The sequence below is a fragment of the Drosophila nasuta genome, chromosome 3 (assembly GCF_023558535.2).
Source record: "Drosophila nasuta strain 15112-1781.00 chromosome 3, ASM2355853v1, whole genome shotgun sequence".
Classification (NCBI taxonomy): Eukaryota; Metazoa; Arthropoda; class Insecta; order Diptera; family Drosophilidae; genus Drosophila; species Drosophila nasuta.
This window is the reverse complement of record NC_083457.1, coordinates 34,592,290-34,611,973: the sequence shown is the minus strand read 5'-3', so window position 1 is coordinate 34,611,973 and position 19,684 is coordinate 34,592,290. Positions and strand designations below refer to the sequence as shown.

The 19,684-nt window shown below is 38.0% G+C and overlaps 1 protein-coding gene across 1 annotated transcript; it reads left to right on the top strand.

The window, feature by feature from the left end:
• The first annotated feature begins 101 nt into the window (after positions 1–101).
• LOC132788708 (uncharacterized) lies at positions 102–19,658 on the top strand. Its single transcript, XM_060796234.1, is given in 8 exon segments — positions 102–1,256; positions 1,258–1,370; positions 9,861–10,062; positions 10,133–10,316; positions 11,259–11,321; positions 11,835–12,751; positions 15,339–15,783; positions 17,688–19,658. Coding segments are annotated over 8 exon segments (2,739 nt in total). The 5' UTR covers positions 102–920; the 3' UTR covers positions 18,167–19,658.
• The last annotated feature ends 26 nt before the right edge of the window (positions 19,659–19,684 follow it).

Genomic DNA, 19,684 nt, shown 5'->3' with positions numbered 1-19,684 from the left:
AAACCGATTAACGATTGTGGCCGTTTATTCTCCATGAAAAAATGAATGCTCACTGTTAATAACAGCACTGTAAACTGCTCGCGTTTTTGTTGTATGCGTGTGCAGTGTTAAGCAACAGTGAACAAAAAGTGCTGCGAGTTGCAAGTCGTGCGTGCGTGCGGAGATATGAAAATTATTTTAAGAGCCACGAAAACTAACCAATTAATTTAATAGATAGAAGAAAAAGAGGGGCAACAACAATTCCGTGCCGCGTTCTTACACATTTCAATCATTAACAAAGTTGTCGCCGTGCATGTGGGTGAATATCATTTTCCTTCGTTCAATATGCTGCAACGCGACGCGCAAATCAACGCTTAAACTGTGCGAAGAGAGAGCGAAAAAGCAAAAGCAACCAACAAAAAAGTGCATACAGGAGTGGCTGCTGCGCGAGCATAAAAAAATTGAAATTGCCAAATCAAAGCAAGCATACACACATACAAACGTACATAAATATACAAACGCATAAAAGATCATTCGAAAAATCGGTAACGAACGAAATAATAATTAAATCAAATGTACGAAGAAAATTCAAACAACGCCCAAAACAACAACAAAAAAAACGAAGAAAAATTAACAGAAACAGCAGCAGCAGCAACAACAACGATATCTACAAAATAGCAACAACAACTACGCTGTTACACATTCCAGTGGAAAGTAAAGGGGAAACAGGAACATGTTTTTGACCAGCATAAAACAGCAGCATCAAATTGTGAGCGAGCACATTTTTCTGTGAAAAACGAACGCCCGAAAGAAAAGCGCTGCCCACACACATACATAAACATATACATACACACACGCAATACGCAGGCAAATAAACGCACGCATACAAGCACGCAAAGCGTTCACACATATACACAAACTCGCACACACACACATACACAATGTCCAGCTGGGCTGAACGCGTGCATCGACGCGCCGCCGATTTGGGCAATGTTGTCACCTCCTGCGGCCATCCAGCGACAGCACCTGGATATCCATATCGCCTGGAAAAGGTCAAGTTTGGTGTGCCGCTGGAGGAGGTGTGCAAGCACAACAACAACATTCCGGGACCGCTGCTCGTGCTCATACTCAAACTGAATAAGGAATCGCCCAATCGTCGCGATGTTTTTCGTGCTCCTGGCCATCAGGCATCGATGAAGAAGCTCATCCATTTCCTGCAGGCGGGACGGCTGGTGAACGTCGATAAGTATTCGGTATTCACCATTGCGAGTGTGCTGAAAAAAGTTTCTGCGCAAGATACCCAATGGAATCTTTGGACGCAACGGCGAAATGGAATTGTTTGCCATCAATGAGCTGCAAAACGAAGCCGAGCAAACGGATCGTTTACACAGGTGAGTTGTAGTTCTTCCTATCGATAGTTTGTAGCAAAACTAATTTTTAGTTGTAGTTAGGTATTGCATCGATACTTAAACTTACAAGTCGTGTCAGCACGGGCTCATCTCTAGTTTCCTCAACGTACTCATCTTGTGTGCAAGTGCTAGAGTGTGTGTGTGTGGGGTGTGTGTGTGTGTGGGGTGTGTGTGTGTATTGTAACTAGCTTGCGGTAAACTTGCTGAACCGGATCTAGATTTGGTTGCAGCTCAAGAATCTTCGCTACACACAGAAGTTGCGCTGGTGGTGGGTGGGGGGAACTTTTAGTTGAAATTAAGTGAAAAGCGTTGACTATACTGCTGTTGTTATTATTATTGTTGTTGCGTTTCACGCGCGTTTAAACTTGGCACTTGTTGACACATTTGCCAGCAGATTTTCACCAATTTTCACTTGAGCTCGCAGCGCAGGCGACAAAATTGCCTATTGCCTTTCGGAAGCGCCAACAGCTCCCCCTTACGCCTCTTACACCTCCACTACCTTCCCATCCCCCCACCTGAGTGCTTGTAAGTACTTAGTTTGCAGCTGTAAATTGAATGTTTTGCTTGCTCGTTTTGCTTTGCTTCTGCTTTACTTTGCTTTGCTGTTGCTTTTGCTTTGTTGCTGCAATCGATTTCTAACCAAACTGAATTAGAGCATAAAGCGTGGGCAAATAGACAGAGAGACGGGCAGACAGACAGACACTGACAGACCCACGCATGCTCAATTAAAATAAAACGAAAATGTTGCAGTTTAATAGGTTTTATAATTTACTATTGTTATTGTTATTTTTTTTTTTTGCAATTTACTATTGCAATCGTGGGTGAGAGGGAGCCAAAAAGTTGGCTATGCGTGAAGTGAGCGGCGCTTGCAATTAACGATTAACATCGCAATCGATATAATCTTGCGTTGTTTGTTATCGGCACACTGGAAGTGTGAGTGTGTGTGTGCGGGAGGAAGAGGAAAAGAAAAAGGGAGAGAGGCAGCGTTGCCAACTTCGTGCTGATTGACAGCTGTTTGATTGCAGCCGCTTTATATTGTGTCTATTTTCGGGGCGTTAACTATAACTAACTAAATACAAATTTCTACTTAATTTTTTTCTCGCTCTCTGCCACTTTGATGGATGAGAATGAATGTTGCTGAACTGCGTCAGCAGTGGCAACGTTGCTATTGCTGTTGCTGTTACATTAATGCTAATGTGCGTGTAAACAAATAACGTCAGCAATAAAACATAAATTTAATTTTCGGGGGGCAGCATGCGTAAAAATCGACCGCCAAATTATTTTTCCATATCAAGAGAGACGCAGATAGCAAACGTAAATTTCATTTTGGTTACTGTAAACTTTGCTTGCGCCCGTGGCTAGCATACAATTATATACACATTTATTGTTGTAATTGTTTATGTGCTGCCGTTGCTGTTGCCATTGCTGTTGCTTACCTTTCTTTCATTTGTTTATTTACATTTTAGGGCAGGCACAGGCCGCCAAACTAACAGCAGCAACAACAACAACACGTTAGGCAATCGCAATCAGATTCGTTGCCGAATCAAACAAATGCGCGAAAATAGCGACTCTGCTGCTGAAACATTTATAAATAGATATCGAGAGACGCGCGTTTGAAACTTTGTATCAATTAACGTAAACGTAAGAGCGACCCAGCAGTTCCTCCCCCCTCCTCTACCACTACCTCCACCACCGCCTCCCTCCAATTGCCACTCAATTCAATCAGTTGGCACATCGTTTAAAATTTGTTTTGTTGTTGGCTGTTGTTGTTATTATTGGGCACAGACAAGCGACGTCATTGTTGCACGTTTTTGCAATAGACCAAAATATTATATACTATACTGTGTGTGTGTGTGTTGCTCTTCTGCAGATTTGTTTGTAAATTACACGCTACAACAACACTAGTAAATCTAAGCAAGACGCTGCTGCGACGCTGACATCGGCTGAGAAAGTTTTCGATTGCAGGTGTGTCTGTATGTGTGTGTATGTATATGAGCTTGCTCTCTCTCTCACACTGCTACTACAGTCATTGCTCTCTTGTGCTCTCGCAATACATTTTGCCGTTCCTGTGGCTCCAACTTGTTGCCTGGCCAAAGCTTTTTGGGCTGCCACTTCTAAGCTTTTTTCGTTTTCAAACGCCTGTTGCTTTACGCATTTTGTTGCTTAAGTGTGCGTGGCGTATGTGTGTGTGTATATTCGTGTGATTTGTTGCGCTGGGCAGAGCTTAAGAATTTTTATGAAAGCAACTGCAATAAACAGAGGTAACAAAGCTTTCTCAGTGAACTGAACTACATAAGTAGCAGCTTCGACATGATTTTTTTAATATCAACTTTGAACTGGTTCATTGTCAAAACTATGAAACTAAAGTGTTTTAGGATGCGACTGCTGCTGCTGCTACTGCAACGGAGATTAAACAATTGCCATTTAAGGTAGCAAATAAATTGTGATGCCAATTTAATTTGGAGACAATAGTCGGGGGTATGCAGTTATTGTCGCGCCACAGCTGCCCGACTGCCTGTCAAATCATGTGTACATAACCCGAGCTAATCGACTATTTACACAATTGCCAGCCTGGCTGCCTGACTGACTGACTGCCTGACTGCTTGCCTGACTGCCTGGCTGCGTGTCTTGACTGCCAGAATGTGTCACTCAGTACAGGGACAATAGTTGGGCAGAACGCAAGCTGCGGCTGTGCGAATATCGGATAAGTGCAAAAATTGCCCGCTTTTGTTGTTGGTCTAGACGTCGGTGTCGTCAAAAAGGGGCAGGGACAGAGCGAGCGAAAGAGATGCAGACGGAGACAGAGTGAGGAAAACAGTTTATAACAAAAGCCGCATTGTCCAATGCATTAACAAGAGAAGACGACGACGACGACGTCGACGTCTTGGTCTTGGACGTCTGGTTGGGTCTATTGCAATATCGACTGATGTTCACTTCCTGATTATTACATTATGTAGTCAGTCACGGGCTGCAGAGAATTCTGTTGTTTTCTTTTCTCCTTTCTGCCTTTCTCTGTCGCCCTGCAAAAAGGGCTTCGCAAATCGCAACAAGAAATTACAATAATCAGAAGCAATATGGAGAAAGAAAGAAAAAAGAATAAAAGTTTTGCCTACCTCAGAGAGTTTCCATTGGCCGTGCTGCATAAATAAACCTAAAATGCCGCCACAGTCAGTCAGTCAGTCAGTCAGTTAGTTAGTCAGTCATTCAATATAAACAACATACAATGCCCCAATGCCCAAACAAAACCAATAAAAGTAAAATAAGCGAGTGTATAATATAAATATACATACACACACACAAACACAAACTACATATACATTTAACGCATATAAACACTGTATGTTCCATAGTACAAAATGTGCGTCAGTTGAGTTCAGTTGCTGGGCCCTGTTTCGGTTTCTGTTTCTCTTTCTGCTTCTGTTTCAGTTTCTTTTACTCGTTAGTCTTATTTCTTATTCATATTTCTGTACTTCTGTAATTCTGCATCTGCATCTGAATCTGTCTCCATTTCCCCATCTCTGTCTCTTTCTTCGACTGTCTGGAAGAAGTTCTTCAACGATTGCCCTCAACGCTGAACTTCTCGCCCAGTCACAGTCATAACTTAAGCCACATGCCAGATAAAACACCAGCCTTAAAAGACTGTCAAGTCAAGTCTGTAGAAAACTGAGCTCTGAATATGCCTACAGAGTGACAAAAGGCAATCAATATTGTTGACACTTTGCTTTTATTTTATTATCAAATCTTTTCAAACGTCTTAATTAGATCAATTTATAAATAATAAATTAAATTAAAAAGGGAAACAAAAAAAACGGAACTTTTAAGAAATTAAATTAAAAAGGGATACATAAAGGGAATTTGAAGCATATTAATCAATTAAATTCCATAAATTCCAAAAAAAATAATTTCTGTTTAACTTTAAAATCATTTCCTCATAAATTTTCAAAGCTAGGGTATCTTTTAAATGAACACTCGACTTTTGTCTTTTGCTGGCTTCTTATGGTCGGGTCAAGCGAGTATCATGATGTTTGCACTTGATGATATGTATATATCCATTTGTGCATATATCAACTCGTACTCATAGTCTCTCGTGTATATAAAAAAAAATTATATATATGTTGAAACTGCTTTTTATTATCGTGCATTGCGTTTGCTGTGTTTCATTTGGCTCATTATTATGACGTATTGTCTTTATTTTTTTAATTTTTTTGTTATTGTACCCCAACAACAACAAATCCACAAACACTGCGGCGACAACGACAACGACAATCGCATCTGTTTGACTCGCTCATTTTTGCTAAATTAACACAAAGGCCTCTGGGGCGTGGAGAGGCCGCAGATGATGATTATTGATGCAGCTGTGGCCGCAGAGCCGAAGTTGAAGTTGAAGCAGAGGCTGAAGCTGAGTCTGAACGCTAAAGATATATTTACCTCGCATGATAAATGCCTAGCATAAACACTGACCACACTGCTTAGTGGGCAAAAAACTGTGTCGACGATAAGCGCATCTATTTAAAACAACAAAAAGAAGAAAAAAAAAAACACAAAATACATAAGAATAAGCATAAAGCAGCGAGTTTTATATCGTAGTGTAACCCATTGACGTCAGCAACTACCGTGCCAATGATTTACACTTCTTTGTTTAGTAGGATTCTTGTATATAGTGGTTATTTATTTACTTCGTCAGTTTCTAAACGCTGACTCAAATTGTGGTTAATACTTGAATGAATTGTGGTTACAAATTGCAATGAAATGGAGCAAATTGAAATTGAAATTATTGTTGAAATCGAAAGTATTAGTCTTGTATGTTAATAATAGCGATTTATTTTTTCAATCAGCAAGCAGGCAAACTTAATGTAAATTAAGTTTAATTATCTTTTATCATTTTCGCTTAAAATTTGACCTATACTTTTCCAAATATTTGCATTCAGTAATCGTTCACTTTTTTTGACCACATTATTAGCATTTTTATTCAGCAAGGTTCGCATCGTAAGATATATGTACAAAATAATTTGAATATCTCGGAGCTCAGCGATCTCTGGGTCGTCGGCGTTATCAGGTTGAGGAAGAGAGTCGCATCTAAAATCCGAAATCTTTCAAGTGGGACAAGAGATGTGGGAATATATTGAAACTGGTTTCTCTGTAGGGCACTCAAATACGTAACACAATGCATATATAATACAGAGCTTTATACATATGCCTCTTAATATATGTATATTGTATATGTGTATTCATGTGAGCGATAAAAAGAAAAGGCAAATCAAATGCGCGGCACTTGAAAAAGACAGACGACTGAGTCTCGACTCTTGACAATGAGTGTGAGTGAGATCAGGAGAGAGACAGAAGAGACAGAGAAGCAGACATATTTCTTTTTTATGAATGAAAAAATACAATGATAATAACAATAAATGAATCATCTATAAAGTGACGCAGTGTCGCGACGGCCTTAACAGTAGCAACAATCACAGCAACAACAACAACATCATCAAATACTACACACACCTTAACTATGGCGAAAAAAACTCTATTTAGCATCCAATTCACAGAAAACAAGAGGCCTCTAAAATACATATTCGATGTGTCGCTATATAGCCGGTTTCTGATGTATTATGCAAATACAATCTAAACGCTTGGAATGGCAACACGGCGCATGCGTAACGCGCCTCGCTAGACGATTATATAACCCATCGAGTTAGCCACAGTCCCTACCCCTCATTAATATTACACATCAAAAGAAAAGCAAACAAACAAACAACAAAAAATTGAATAAATTTAATTAGGATACCGCACAAAGATATACTCTATATAGAGAATAATTATATAATACATAATGCTTAGACAACTTTAATTCAGTGTTAAGTCAGAACTGGTAATTGCCTTTTGTAATTGAACAACTGTTTTCAACACCTCTCGAAACACTTTTAACACTTCTAATAGCCGCTGAATGGGGCAATATTGTTGCTATTATTTAATTCCAAGCAGTGAAAACAGCTTTGAAAGTGCATAAAAGCTTTGAATGACATTAAATTATATGTGCGACAATCACATAATATTCTAGCGAGGCGCGTGCAACTATTAAAAGCCATTAGACGGCGTTGTTTCGTAAGAAATATACGATTTTTACAAGTAGTCTTGAAAAGTATAAAAGCTTTTAGTATATAAAAGCTCATTAAAGCTGAATCTTTGCTTAAAGAAGCTTCTTTGCTGATAAATATACGATTTGTATACCTTATAAAAGCTTTTAGTGTATAAAAGCTCATTAAAGCTGTGTCTTTGCTTAAAGAAGCTTCTTTGCTGATAAATATACGATTTTTAGAAGTAGTCTTAAACCTTATAAATGCTCTTAGTGTATAAAAGCTCATTAAAGCTGAATCTTTGCTTAAAGAAGCTTCTTTGCGGATGTGCGCGCATATTCTGTGACAAAGTGATTGTACCCCGAATTAATCAAATTAAAAGCGCATTAATCATCCATTATAGTTACAGAGAAAAAAAAAAATACACAAACCACAAGGGTCGTGCTGCTGTTGCTGCTGCTGGTTATCGTTGCGATAATATCAGGCGAGAGCGTACAACACAACAATCAACACAACACAACACTTGTTTCGTTTGTGTCGATTGTGTATTTATTGTTATTGTTGTTGTAATTCTATTTAACGGCATTCCTGGTAATTAATGCAATTAGTTAACGATTTGTACGCATTCCATTTATGGGGTTATCGTCGTCGTTGTCGTCGTCGCTGAGTAACCCAAAAAATAGTAAACAATATCGCTGAAACTGAACTCGAATCAGTTAATAATTAATAGTACAAAACAAATTATTAATATTTGTCTAGATAGTGTAATGATATCAGTTGAAGAACAGAACAGAACGGTTTCGAGTTCGAGTTCGAGGTATCCCTCGAAGAAGTCCAAAGAACCGACATGCTTCGATAAGATTAGAGAGTTGAAGGCGATCTATATAGATACAATATAATGATATTGTTGCAACCGCGGCACGTTTTCATTTTGCTTTTATATATTTACTTTTATTTAAGTATTTTTTATTTTTTTTTTCTGTATTTGGGGTCGTTGATATTGCGTTGGGGGCCAGATCTGGAAAAAATGTGTTGAACCCATAGGGCATTGGGTGGGCAATGCTCGGGTTTTTTTTGCTGTTTGTATCGCGTTTTACTTGCTGCGTCTTCACTTCACTTCAGTTTACTTTTTTTTTGTTGTTTGTTTGTACATGAGGAAACAGGTGAACGCGCTGCTGATAGTTGAAAAGATGAAGTAATTTTATATATAGCCTTGACCCAAGTGATATCATTCAAGCAGTGTGTTTATCACGCATGCTGCTTTTGCTCTCGATTAAAGATGATTAAGAAATGTAAGCAAAGTGACTGAGAGTGAGTTATTGTAATTAATATAAAGATGATATATAGACTAGGAATACAATTCATCATTATATATAATATTATTATTATAATATCATTACAAAGGGTCTATAATTATGAACTTAGCTAAAAATACGAATGGTTTCAACTCTTCAACTATTCTTCACATCTATCACGATTTCTAATGAAAAGCGCATTAATTTCTCTTTAAAGCACATTATGATTAAAGCTCTTGTGATCAAGGTGCATCTGTGGCTCTTCTTTGTCTGACAATTGACAGGCAACAGACAGACAGCCAGACAGACTGAAGCTGACTCCTTATAAACGCTGTTATTATACTCTCGTACTCTCGGTTCATTGTCAATCTTCTCGCAAGTTTTCACTTTTTTGTTTTCTATGGCGAGTTGGTTAGCTGTAAACGCTGCAAACGGGTGGGGAGAAGAACGAGGAGGAGTAAAGCGCATTAATTGATTGGTTAACTGTGATAGTTGTTGCTTAGTTCGCTTCGCTGGTCTGCAGTCTACAGTTGTGTAACGAGAAATAGACGGAGAAATACACAGAGAGAGAGAGAGAGAGAGAGAGTGTGATGGAGTGAAAGAGTGCGCGAGTTACCAGTTTGTGAGCTTGAGTTGAAGTTTGTTTGTTAGCCAGGTTTTCCAAGCCGCCACATGCCAAAATGAAAGTGTGAACAAACCAAGCAGCTGCTCTGCGCTTTTGCCCCAAACCCCAAACCCAATCTTGAAACTCCCCTCGTACCTCATTCAAGTGACTTTCTTTGATGGCCCTCGCCAGAGCCACAGCGCGGGAGAGAGACAATGAGTCAGTGCACTTTGTAATAAATATAAAAACACATGAGTAACAATTGTAGTTGCTTTCCCCTTTCCACTTCTCCTTCGCCTTCCCAACAGCATAGATAAGACGATCTTTTACAGGGCTTCCGGCTGACATTTCTGTTTATACGATTATAATATATGTGTATTGTAGTATTTTTTTTTATTGCATTTTCTGGGTCATTTCTAACGAACACACACACACACATACATGCCTCTCCTTTGTGTTATTTCTTTTTGTGATTTTTTGTGTTATTTTATTTCTTTTGCAGATTGTTTGCATCACTGCCCAAGTATACGCAACATCTTTTAGTTTTATTATTTGGCACATTCCGCGTCATCGCCAGCAATGCCGCCAACGCCTCCACGGGCATGACCAGCGAGGCTCTCGGCGTCTCGGTGGCCCCCAGTTTCTTTCAATCGTGCGTTAGCGATGGCAAAACCGCACGCATGGAGGATGTGCTCAAGTTTAAGGTGAGTTAATCATCATATTAATCATACCCGCTGGGTGGTATTTAATATGGATTTGCATTTGCTTTTACAGGTGGCTACCAAGATCATGCAACACATTATCGATAAGTTTGCCACACACGATATCTTTGGACGCGAAAATTACGAGTACTATGCACGCGTCACAGGACGCATTCTCAAGGTGCAGGACGAATGGATCTGCAGCTTCCAATATCCGCCACCGCCACGCGGCAAATTGGCGCAACAGAAATATGCATGTGAGTGGCGAGTTAAGATTGGAGATTTAGAGATAATAATAGAACTAGTGAAAGTTATAGTTAATAGTTTAATATTGTGTATGTTGACTAAGAAGATTTATGATTATAGAACTAGTGAATGTTATAGTAATAGTTTAATATTGTATATGATGACTATAAGAAGCTTTAGGATTATAGAACTAGTAATAGTTTAATATTGTGTATGTTGACTAAAAGAACATTCGTCATAGTTTGTTTACAAAGTCAATTTGCACATAGCTTAGATTCAAACCGACATAATTCAGACTGTGTTTCTTATTTCAAGATGGTACTGTTTAACGACATCACAACATTCTTGCAGATAAGTTAGATATCTTCTTTTATGATAATAATTCAAAAGTCTTTTTGCAATCTTACTTAAATGCAGTGCTTTATATTAGATATTTAATAATAATACTAATTAGATTATAGCAATTTCACCATCATGAGTTATCGATATCATGAGTAATGTGCTGTTTATAAGCAAGGACATCTGGGTCTTGTAAGTTAAATGTAGCACAAAGAACCTTTGTCACCAGAAAGAAAGTTTACGCGTGATTCATTAGAATATCAAATGATTCAGAAAACCTTGTTCGTACACTTGATGATCTTTTGTGTTTTAAAATCATAATCGTTGCGTTATTGAATCATAGTGCTAATATTTATCATAAAACAAAGATATTACTATAGATAAGATTAATGGTAATGAAGAATAATAATAGTAATAGCATTGTCAATTAACTTAATAATGCTATTACTATTGGTGATGACAATGATAATGATAATCGTATGAAACGTGTTAACGGTGTTGACAATCACCATTAAAATATGTATCAACAATCTTCATAATAATAGTAATTATAAAAAATGTAATGATTGTAATGACAATATATCTTTTCTCTCTGTCTATCTACAACTCGATAGTGCAACATTCTTTGGAGGCGGAAAAGACTTGGTTGCAGTGTCAATGCGAGCGTTGGGGATTACGTGAGTACTCCATAATAACATATTTCAATCTAGATCTAAGTACTCTACTATCTATATATCTCTCTGCTAACGCTCTCTATCTAACGATCTGATCGATATGTTTATCGACTGATCGATCGATCTAACTGTATTTGGGGTATCTCTCGATGTGTTTAGTCCTTAAGAGTCCATCGCTTCTTGGGCAATTGTGTTTGCTTTTGGGGTTTAATACACACTTTTACACACTCTTCTTTTCCCTTACTATATACAACACTCTATTAGTTTCTCTCTCCATCACTTGCAATGTCTTATCTATCTATCTGTCTCTATATGTTTTTGCACTTTTTTGCCACTGCTTCAGTCTCATTCTATGCACGATATCTAAAACAAAAAAAAAATGAAAAAAACCAACTCTATGTCTACCATATTTATGTCTATTTCATTGCTCATTCAAAAACCAAAAAAAAAATCAAAATAAAATCATGACGAACAACAACTATTATACGATACGCAATACGCATACGATCAACGCAGTGGCCCAGGAGGAATCACGCTCGACACCTGCACTCCTGACCAGCTCCAGTTCGGCGCTGGAGAACAGCGTTCTCTCGCTGGGCGTGTCGCCGGAGCACTCATTCATCGAGAGCTGCGCTCGGCTCTCGGTGTCACTGGAGGGACCCGGCATCTTTGCCATGACCAGCTCTCCGCTGCCGGCCAAGCGCAATGGCAATGGGAACGGCAACAACGGCAATGGCACCGACTACGATTACGATGATTATGCCGACGATGATGAGGATAACGATGAGTTGGCCCACGACTTTGCAGCCGAACTCGAGCTGAGCAGCATTGCTCCAGCGATGCCAGGCCAATTGCAACATCATCAGCAGCAGCAGCAGATGCAGCAGCTGCGTGGCATGCAACGCTTCAGGCAGCGTCAGGCGCAACCGTTGATGAGCACAACGAACAACTCGCAGGACGACGATGACGACGAGGATGATGATGAGGACGACGAGTTGACCACGGTGAAGCGTCGCTATCGTCAGAACAAAAAGAAACCGCTGGCCAGCAGCCATCATCAGCGACGTTTGCGCGCTGGCACCAAGAGTCTCGACGGCGGTGGCTGCGAGCGACGTGGCAGCAACACCACAGCAGTGGCAACTGTTGTCGCTCCAGTTCAGGCCACAACGCCAACAACAACCACAGCAACTGTCACTCTGGCCAGCAGCAACGGAGGCAAACTGAAGCAGCAGCAACGCACCTGCAGTCGCTGCAATCGCGGCATACGCCACAGCAGCTCGTGCAGCTCGAATTCTGGAGGAGCTGTTGGCTCCAATGGCGGTGCAGCGGGCAACAATGGAGGCGGAGGCAGCGCCGGTGGCATGACCATGGAGGAGCTGCGTGCCGTCAATCGCTATGCGGAGAGCACCAAGAGTCTCTCGTATTTGCCACAGGTGAGGGATAAGTTCTGGCCAGGCTCACGCATATCCGTTTGATGCCCCCAACCCCTATCAATCCTTCATTTCCCTTCCTATAATCCTTACTTCCTCCCCCCAAGCCTAGCGACTAATTAGCTTGATTTTTAAGTTTCGTATTCTTTTTACAGGTTTGAGCAAGCAAAAAGAATTATTAATCCATTTAGTATTTTAAGTTTATCCTTCTTGATTTTCGAATTTTTACTTTTGATTTGTAATCCACTTATTATTATTATTATTATTATTTTTATTTTTATGATTATTTAACGCTGTGTATTTGTTTAATTTGAAATTGATTATGATTTTGTTTAAACTCTTTTATTGTTTTCTTTTTTATTTTTATAATTTACATTAATTTACATTAACGGACAGTCGCTGCCCTTTTCCCCACACTCCCCCTCTCGCTCTTTATATATTTCTGTCTCTTGCTCACAGACTGAATTTTTTGGATTGTGAAAATTGTTTTTCTTTTTGATTTTTACAACATATTTTTGGAACGTTTTGCGCCTATCTCTCTAGTTATTTTTTTTTTTGTTGTATTTTGTTAAATATTTAACTCAAGCTGCGCCTGCAACAACAACAACAACAACTACTTACGCACACACACATACACACATGAAACAACAACACCTTTTATTTAAGTTTAATTTTAAGCATTAAACTGGCACAAATCCCAGACAAAAAAATACAAACTACACTTTTGCTAAAATAAAAGTACAAAATCTACACACACTATACTAAAAAATGAACAACAATAACAAGAAAAACAACAACGCATATGTTTTGTGAAAATTCTATTATTTATAATTTATTTACTTTTGTTTTTGTGTGTTCTTCTTGCATTAAGAGTATGTAAGGAATGGTTTAAAGAAGATGAAAAGAAATCATTTAAAAATTAATATTAATTAATAAAAGCGACTTGAAGTGAGTTCTGACAAACGAAACCAAACATGCGTATATAATTTATAATTTATTTTTTAATTGGCATAAAGACAAACAAAAAAAAACTATTGTACATATTTCATACGTAACATACGATTAAACTATTATTGTACATACTCATTTGTCATCGTACTGGCGAATAAAATGAATCACTCGAATTCATTGAGCTTAAATTCACAATTCACAAGTTTTGTGTATTAAAGAGTTGTGTCGTATTTATTTACATTTTTATTTGCCCTCTTATCAGTTGTTATCATGACCACAATTTGACTGAAAAGGAAACACAACAAGCAACACAAAAAAAAAAATGCACAATCAATCGCGTATTTAATTAATACTAGTTTAAGTTATGTTTAAGCCATTGCAATTGTTTTGTATTCGCATTGTTAATGTTTAATTGTTTATCGTTTATTGTTTATTGTTAGTTTGTAGTTTTGTTTGTTGTCGTCTTGTCGTTGCCTCAATTAACTTCCCCCTCTCCTCAACCCTAAATTCCCCCCTCTTTTTAATACTGTCTGTTTCTTTATTGTTTTTGTTTTGTTTTTTGTAGCTTGTGCTCGTTTCTTTGTATCTTGTATCTATGTCTTGTTTCTCACACACTCACACACACTGTCACACATTCACATACACGGAAGCCAAACAATTGCATTTGAAATTTCCTCAAAGTTAACACAGTTTTTGTTAATGTTTCCTATAAAAAAAACAGAATTATCAAATGCTTGTTGGCGGTTCTACTTAATTTATGCCAAAATGTTATTAACTCGTACTTAGTTGTCTCTTTGTATGCTTTTGTTTAAAACATTAGGGGTATTCGCTGCAAAAAGAAAATTTATTAATTTTATTTTGTGTTTTTAAACATTTTTTTAGAATTAATATTTACTTTGCAAATTTTGTATTTTCTCACATTAGTTTTTTTAATTTTTGCTTTTAATTAAAAACTTAAAGTTTGCCACTATCAAAGTTTAATTGTTCTACAGTGAATACCCCCAATGTTATTTATTTTTTAATTATTCGCATTATTCTTTTTAGTTAAAACTATTAGCTTTAACCTTGTATTTCTTTCGCCAGCTTTTGTTATTTTGAATAATTTTAATTGCCACAGTGAATACCCTCAATGCTCTATGTATTTGTGATTTTTATTCTTGAGAATTGTTATCAATATTTTGCACTATTTTCCGCTGCTTTAGAAATGAATTTGTACATAATTGTATTTGTTAATTTCCTTTATGTATTGCTTAACAAGTTTTTTTTTTTAAATATTTTTGCATTATTTATGATTTTCAATTTGTTTGAAATGCAACTGCAAATGTCTTGACAAATCTTTCTTTAAATAAGCAACAAATCTAAAAAAAAAATTCAAAATTGCGCCTAAAAAACTATTTAGAAATTAAAGAAAACAAAAACGAAATGCCAAAACTCTAATGCGAAATTTTCGAATCCCCGTCTTCCCCAAAAACAACAACAACAACGACTACAACAACAACAACAACAACAACAACACATCACGACGACAACAACAACAACCACACATGACAACAACAATTGCAAACTAAATATCAAACACACAACAACAACCAACAACCAACAACCAACAACAACAACATGCAAATATGCAATGCGTTAGGTTCATGAACGACAAACCGCACGAATGCGCACCAGGTCCGAATGGTTCCTGGGGCCAAGGGATGCGGTTGTCTCGCTCCAGCTGCCGGCGGACACTTGCAGCAACTGCTGCCTAGCCGCAGCAGCCGCCGCCGCAGCTGGCTACTTGGGCGGCGGCAGCACACGCGACATGCGGCAAACGGTTGCCGGCGGAGCAGCTGCTGCTTTGGAGGCGGAGCGTAGCCAAGCGGCGTTGCTCTATCACTTTTATCGGCGGCAGCAGCGTGAGCTGGACCAGGAGGATATGATGGACACCGAGGATAGCTACAGCTACGGTCGTCAGCAACAGGAGCAGCATCAACAGTTGGAGCAACAGCAGCAGCAGCAGCAACACATACATTCCAAGGGTCTGCTGAAGCCGCCGCAGCAGCAGCTACAGCGTCGTCTGCTGTTGGACGTTAATTCGGGTAGTTATAATAAAAATTCAGCAGCGACAGCAGCACTAACAGCAAACATCACCAACAATCATCATCAACAACAACAACAACTACTACTTACCGGCAACAACAACAATAATAACAATCACAGCAGCAGCAGTAACAATTTGTTGCAACATGCTCAAAGCTTCTATCTGCAACAACATGACACACTCAACAATTCATGCTATTACTCAACACAGTGTTTGCCAGCAGCAACTGTTGCTGCCGCTGCTGCTGCTGCAACAGAAACTGCTGATGTTGTCGTTGACTCTGACAGCGATTGTGATTCGCTTGATGGTCACGTGTTGCACACGTTGCAGGCTCATGAGTTGCAGCAACATGTACAGCCGACATCGTTGCTCTTGCGACACTCGACTCCCATATTGCTGCCACGACAACAGCAACATCAGCAGCAGCAACAGTTGCAGCAGCAGCTGCGTCGTTTTGGTGGCAGCGCTTCTGCCACCACGTTGTATCAGTCGATTGAGTCGCCTAATAACAGCAACAACAACAACCATAACAACAGCCACAGCAGCAACCACCACCACAACAACAACAGCAACAACTTTGTCACAGTCATTTTTAATGTTTTGGATTTCTTGTTTTAAAACCATTTTCATTTTGTTTTGAACGTTTATCATTTTGTAAAATCACAACATAAAAAATCTCTCAAAAAGAGAAAGCGAATTGCAAATGTGGAATGCCCCTATAGTTGTCCCCCCCCCGCAATGTAACTCCCATGACTTGCAACTAACAACATGAAACCAGAACTATGTGAAACAGTGAACTATGTCCCAAGCATCCCCATGAATGTCCTTAATTTAATCATTTATTATTATGTTTTTAAAATCTCATTTGTGTTTATCATGCATCACGATTCAATATCGAAACGTTAATCTAACAATTTGTACGTTTTTAACTTGAAGATACTGCAATTAATCATGTGTGATCTAAAAAGATATTTAACAAAGATTCTCAAAATGCATTTATATTTAACTATAAATCGATTTATTTTTGAAAAGTATAATTTGAAACGACATCTAAAGCTTCAAACGAACGAAATGATTCGACCTCTCTAAGTGATTCTCAAAAATTAGCGCCTCTAGAATTCTCAGAGACTGCAACTCGAAATTTTGCTTGCATGATAAACGAGCAACATGAAATTTTATATTTTTATTCAGATTTGTAAAATAAAATAATTTGTTTTGTTATTGATACGATTTCGATTTATTTGTAATTTATTTAATATATTTATTTAAACGTTATAATATTTCGTTTGTAGTTATATACGATTAACATTTAATTTATATTATAATTTATTTTATTTGAATTATTGTTTTGATCAAAATATACAGTAATAATAATTTAGAACTTGTGTATTTAAATTAAATGTTTTAAGCGCTTTGTTTCGTTTAATGTAAAGACAGCACACAAACATACAAAGACACCTGTATACTTAAACATATATACATATACATACACATATAAATTTGTTGTAATTGTTGTTTCATTTTTATGTGTACTAACCCAAACATAAGTTTTGTGTTTTCTGTGTGTACAACTTTGTGCTTCGTGTATTTGTTTATGAGTTGTTTTTGTTCTGCAAGCAAAAAAAGCGCCACACCACGCCCACAACAACAGTAACAGCAACAACATCAGTCGAACAACCACCAAAACAAGAACTACCTAGAAAAATAAATAATAAAAAGACCAAGCAGAACCAACAACCATCCACCAACAACAACAACAGCAACTAACAAACTTAACCTCAACAACTCTTTATGAACAAATCTTATTTTTCGTTTCTCTCTTTCTCTTTTGTCACTTCTCCCTCCGACCTCTGCCGCCCATCATCGTGTACATACGTTACGAATCCGTCTCCTCTTCTTCAGTTGGCAACATCCGTTTGAGTAACAGCGCCGAGTCCATACAATATGCATCGCGTCGTCCCAACATCAGTCTCGGCGGCAATCCCAACAGCGGTGGCAACAACAGCAGCATCATCAATCCCAGCAGCAACACTCGCCGGCTGCTCATCAATGTGCCGCGTCAGTATCCGTTGCGTTCGTCGCTGCGTCGCCATAAGGAGAAACAGATTGGTGGCAGCCAGAGCAACAGCAGCAATAGCATCAGCAACGAGCAACTCACCGGCAATGTGGCCGGTGGCACAGCGGCAACCGTTGCTGCTGCGCCATTGAATAAGCCACTGTTGCTGGTGGGTATGTTGCCGGGCGCTGAGCAGCCGCCGTCGGTGCGCAACTCGATAGCCGATTGTGGCAGCATTGACTATGACAAGATGGACACCATGGAGCATCAGCTGAGTGTGGAGTGCAACACAACACAACACAGCTTCAAGCCGCCGCGTCTGTAACAGTAGCAGTCGCAGGTGCAACAGCTGGAGGCAATAAGCGACGCAGGCTCAAATAAGCAACACATTTCATCAACCACAACAACCACAACAGATTTAACTAATTAACACAAACACACACACACACGGAACACTCATCTACTATATCCTAGTATATAGCATATGTATTTGTATTTATGTGTATAGCAAGAAAAGGCTGATTTTCTTTAGTTTAAAAAAAATGATACAACAAAATTAACGGATAATATGTCGAATATTGATATTGCAACAAATTGCCAAATTTTATTTGAACTGAAATTCTATGCATTCATTTGTTGTACAATTCATACGAGCGTTTTGTTTCCCTCCCATTCATTTTTTTTGTATTTATCTTTTTAAAGCCAAGAATCTCTTGTTATATTTTTTAACTCAAAATTTCACTCGAAAACATTGTCAAAAAGGAAATAAACGTAGGCTAAGTGTGAATTTTCTTTTTCGAAACTTTTGACCTGAACAACGACACACTGCAAATTGTACATGTACTATAGTACTATTATACTATATAGAAATATAACAGTTGTATAACAGATTACCAAGACTCGCCCAGCAATCAAAATGAACAGTTCAACATTTGTAAGAGAAAAAAACGTAACTCAAACTCAATATTATTATTATACTTATTAATATTATATACGTAATAGTACAAAAAACAAGATTAAAAAAATTAAAAAAAAAAATTGATGAAAGGTGTAGAAAATACTTATAAAAACCCATGTAAATAGAATGTTTTAGCATTTAATGAATAGTTTTATATATATTTAATATATTCAAAACCAAGTTGTAATATATTTATAGCTAATGTCTGTGTGTCCAAAAGATGTTATCTATACATAATTATAGATATACCACATTATTATTAATCTAACTTAAGACTAGCACAGCTCGAGCAATACGATCGAGAGGCTAGGCAAAAACAGAACCCACAGCAAACGGTGCAGAATTCAACAACAATTAAAATTAGAATTACATTTATAGGAAGAAGAATCAATCAATCATTCAGAGTGTTAAGAAACTTGCCCAGTTGCAGCCAATTTACTTACGTAAAGCATCCCAAACTGAACAGTCTAATTTTTTCCAATTTTTACTGCTCCCTCCTCCATCATCTTTTACTATCTTCCTCCTGACCCCATCCTCCAATCTCAACTGAGAGAACTTTCTGATTTTTCGCGTATTTATGCGAAAAATCTATGAAAGTTGCAAAACATTTCACTCGCTGTGCTACAAAACCAGATTTGTGTGTTTGTTGTGCGAAAAATCAACAGAACAGGAAAACAAACTGAATTTATACATAAATATATTATTATATATGCAAAATTAGTATTAGTTAAATGAACCTTGAACGTCGCGAACGTTTGGCCATTTCTTCATACAAAGTGTGAAGAAACCCAATCTTAAAAACAAAACAAAAAAAACGTATAAAATGAAAATCGATGAAAATATCGACAGAACACCAATATTTGTTGATCAGCAAAACTTTTATTA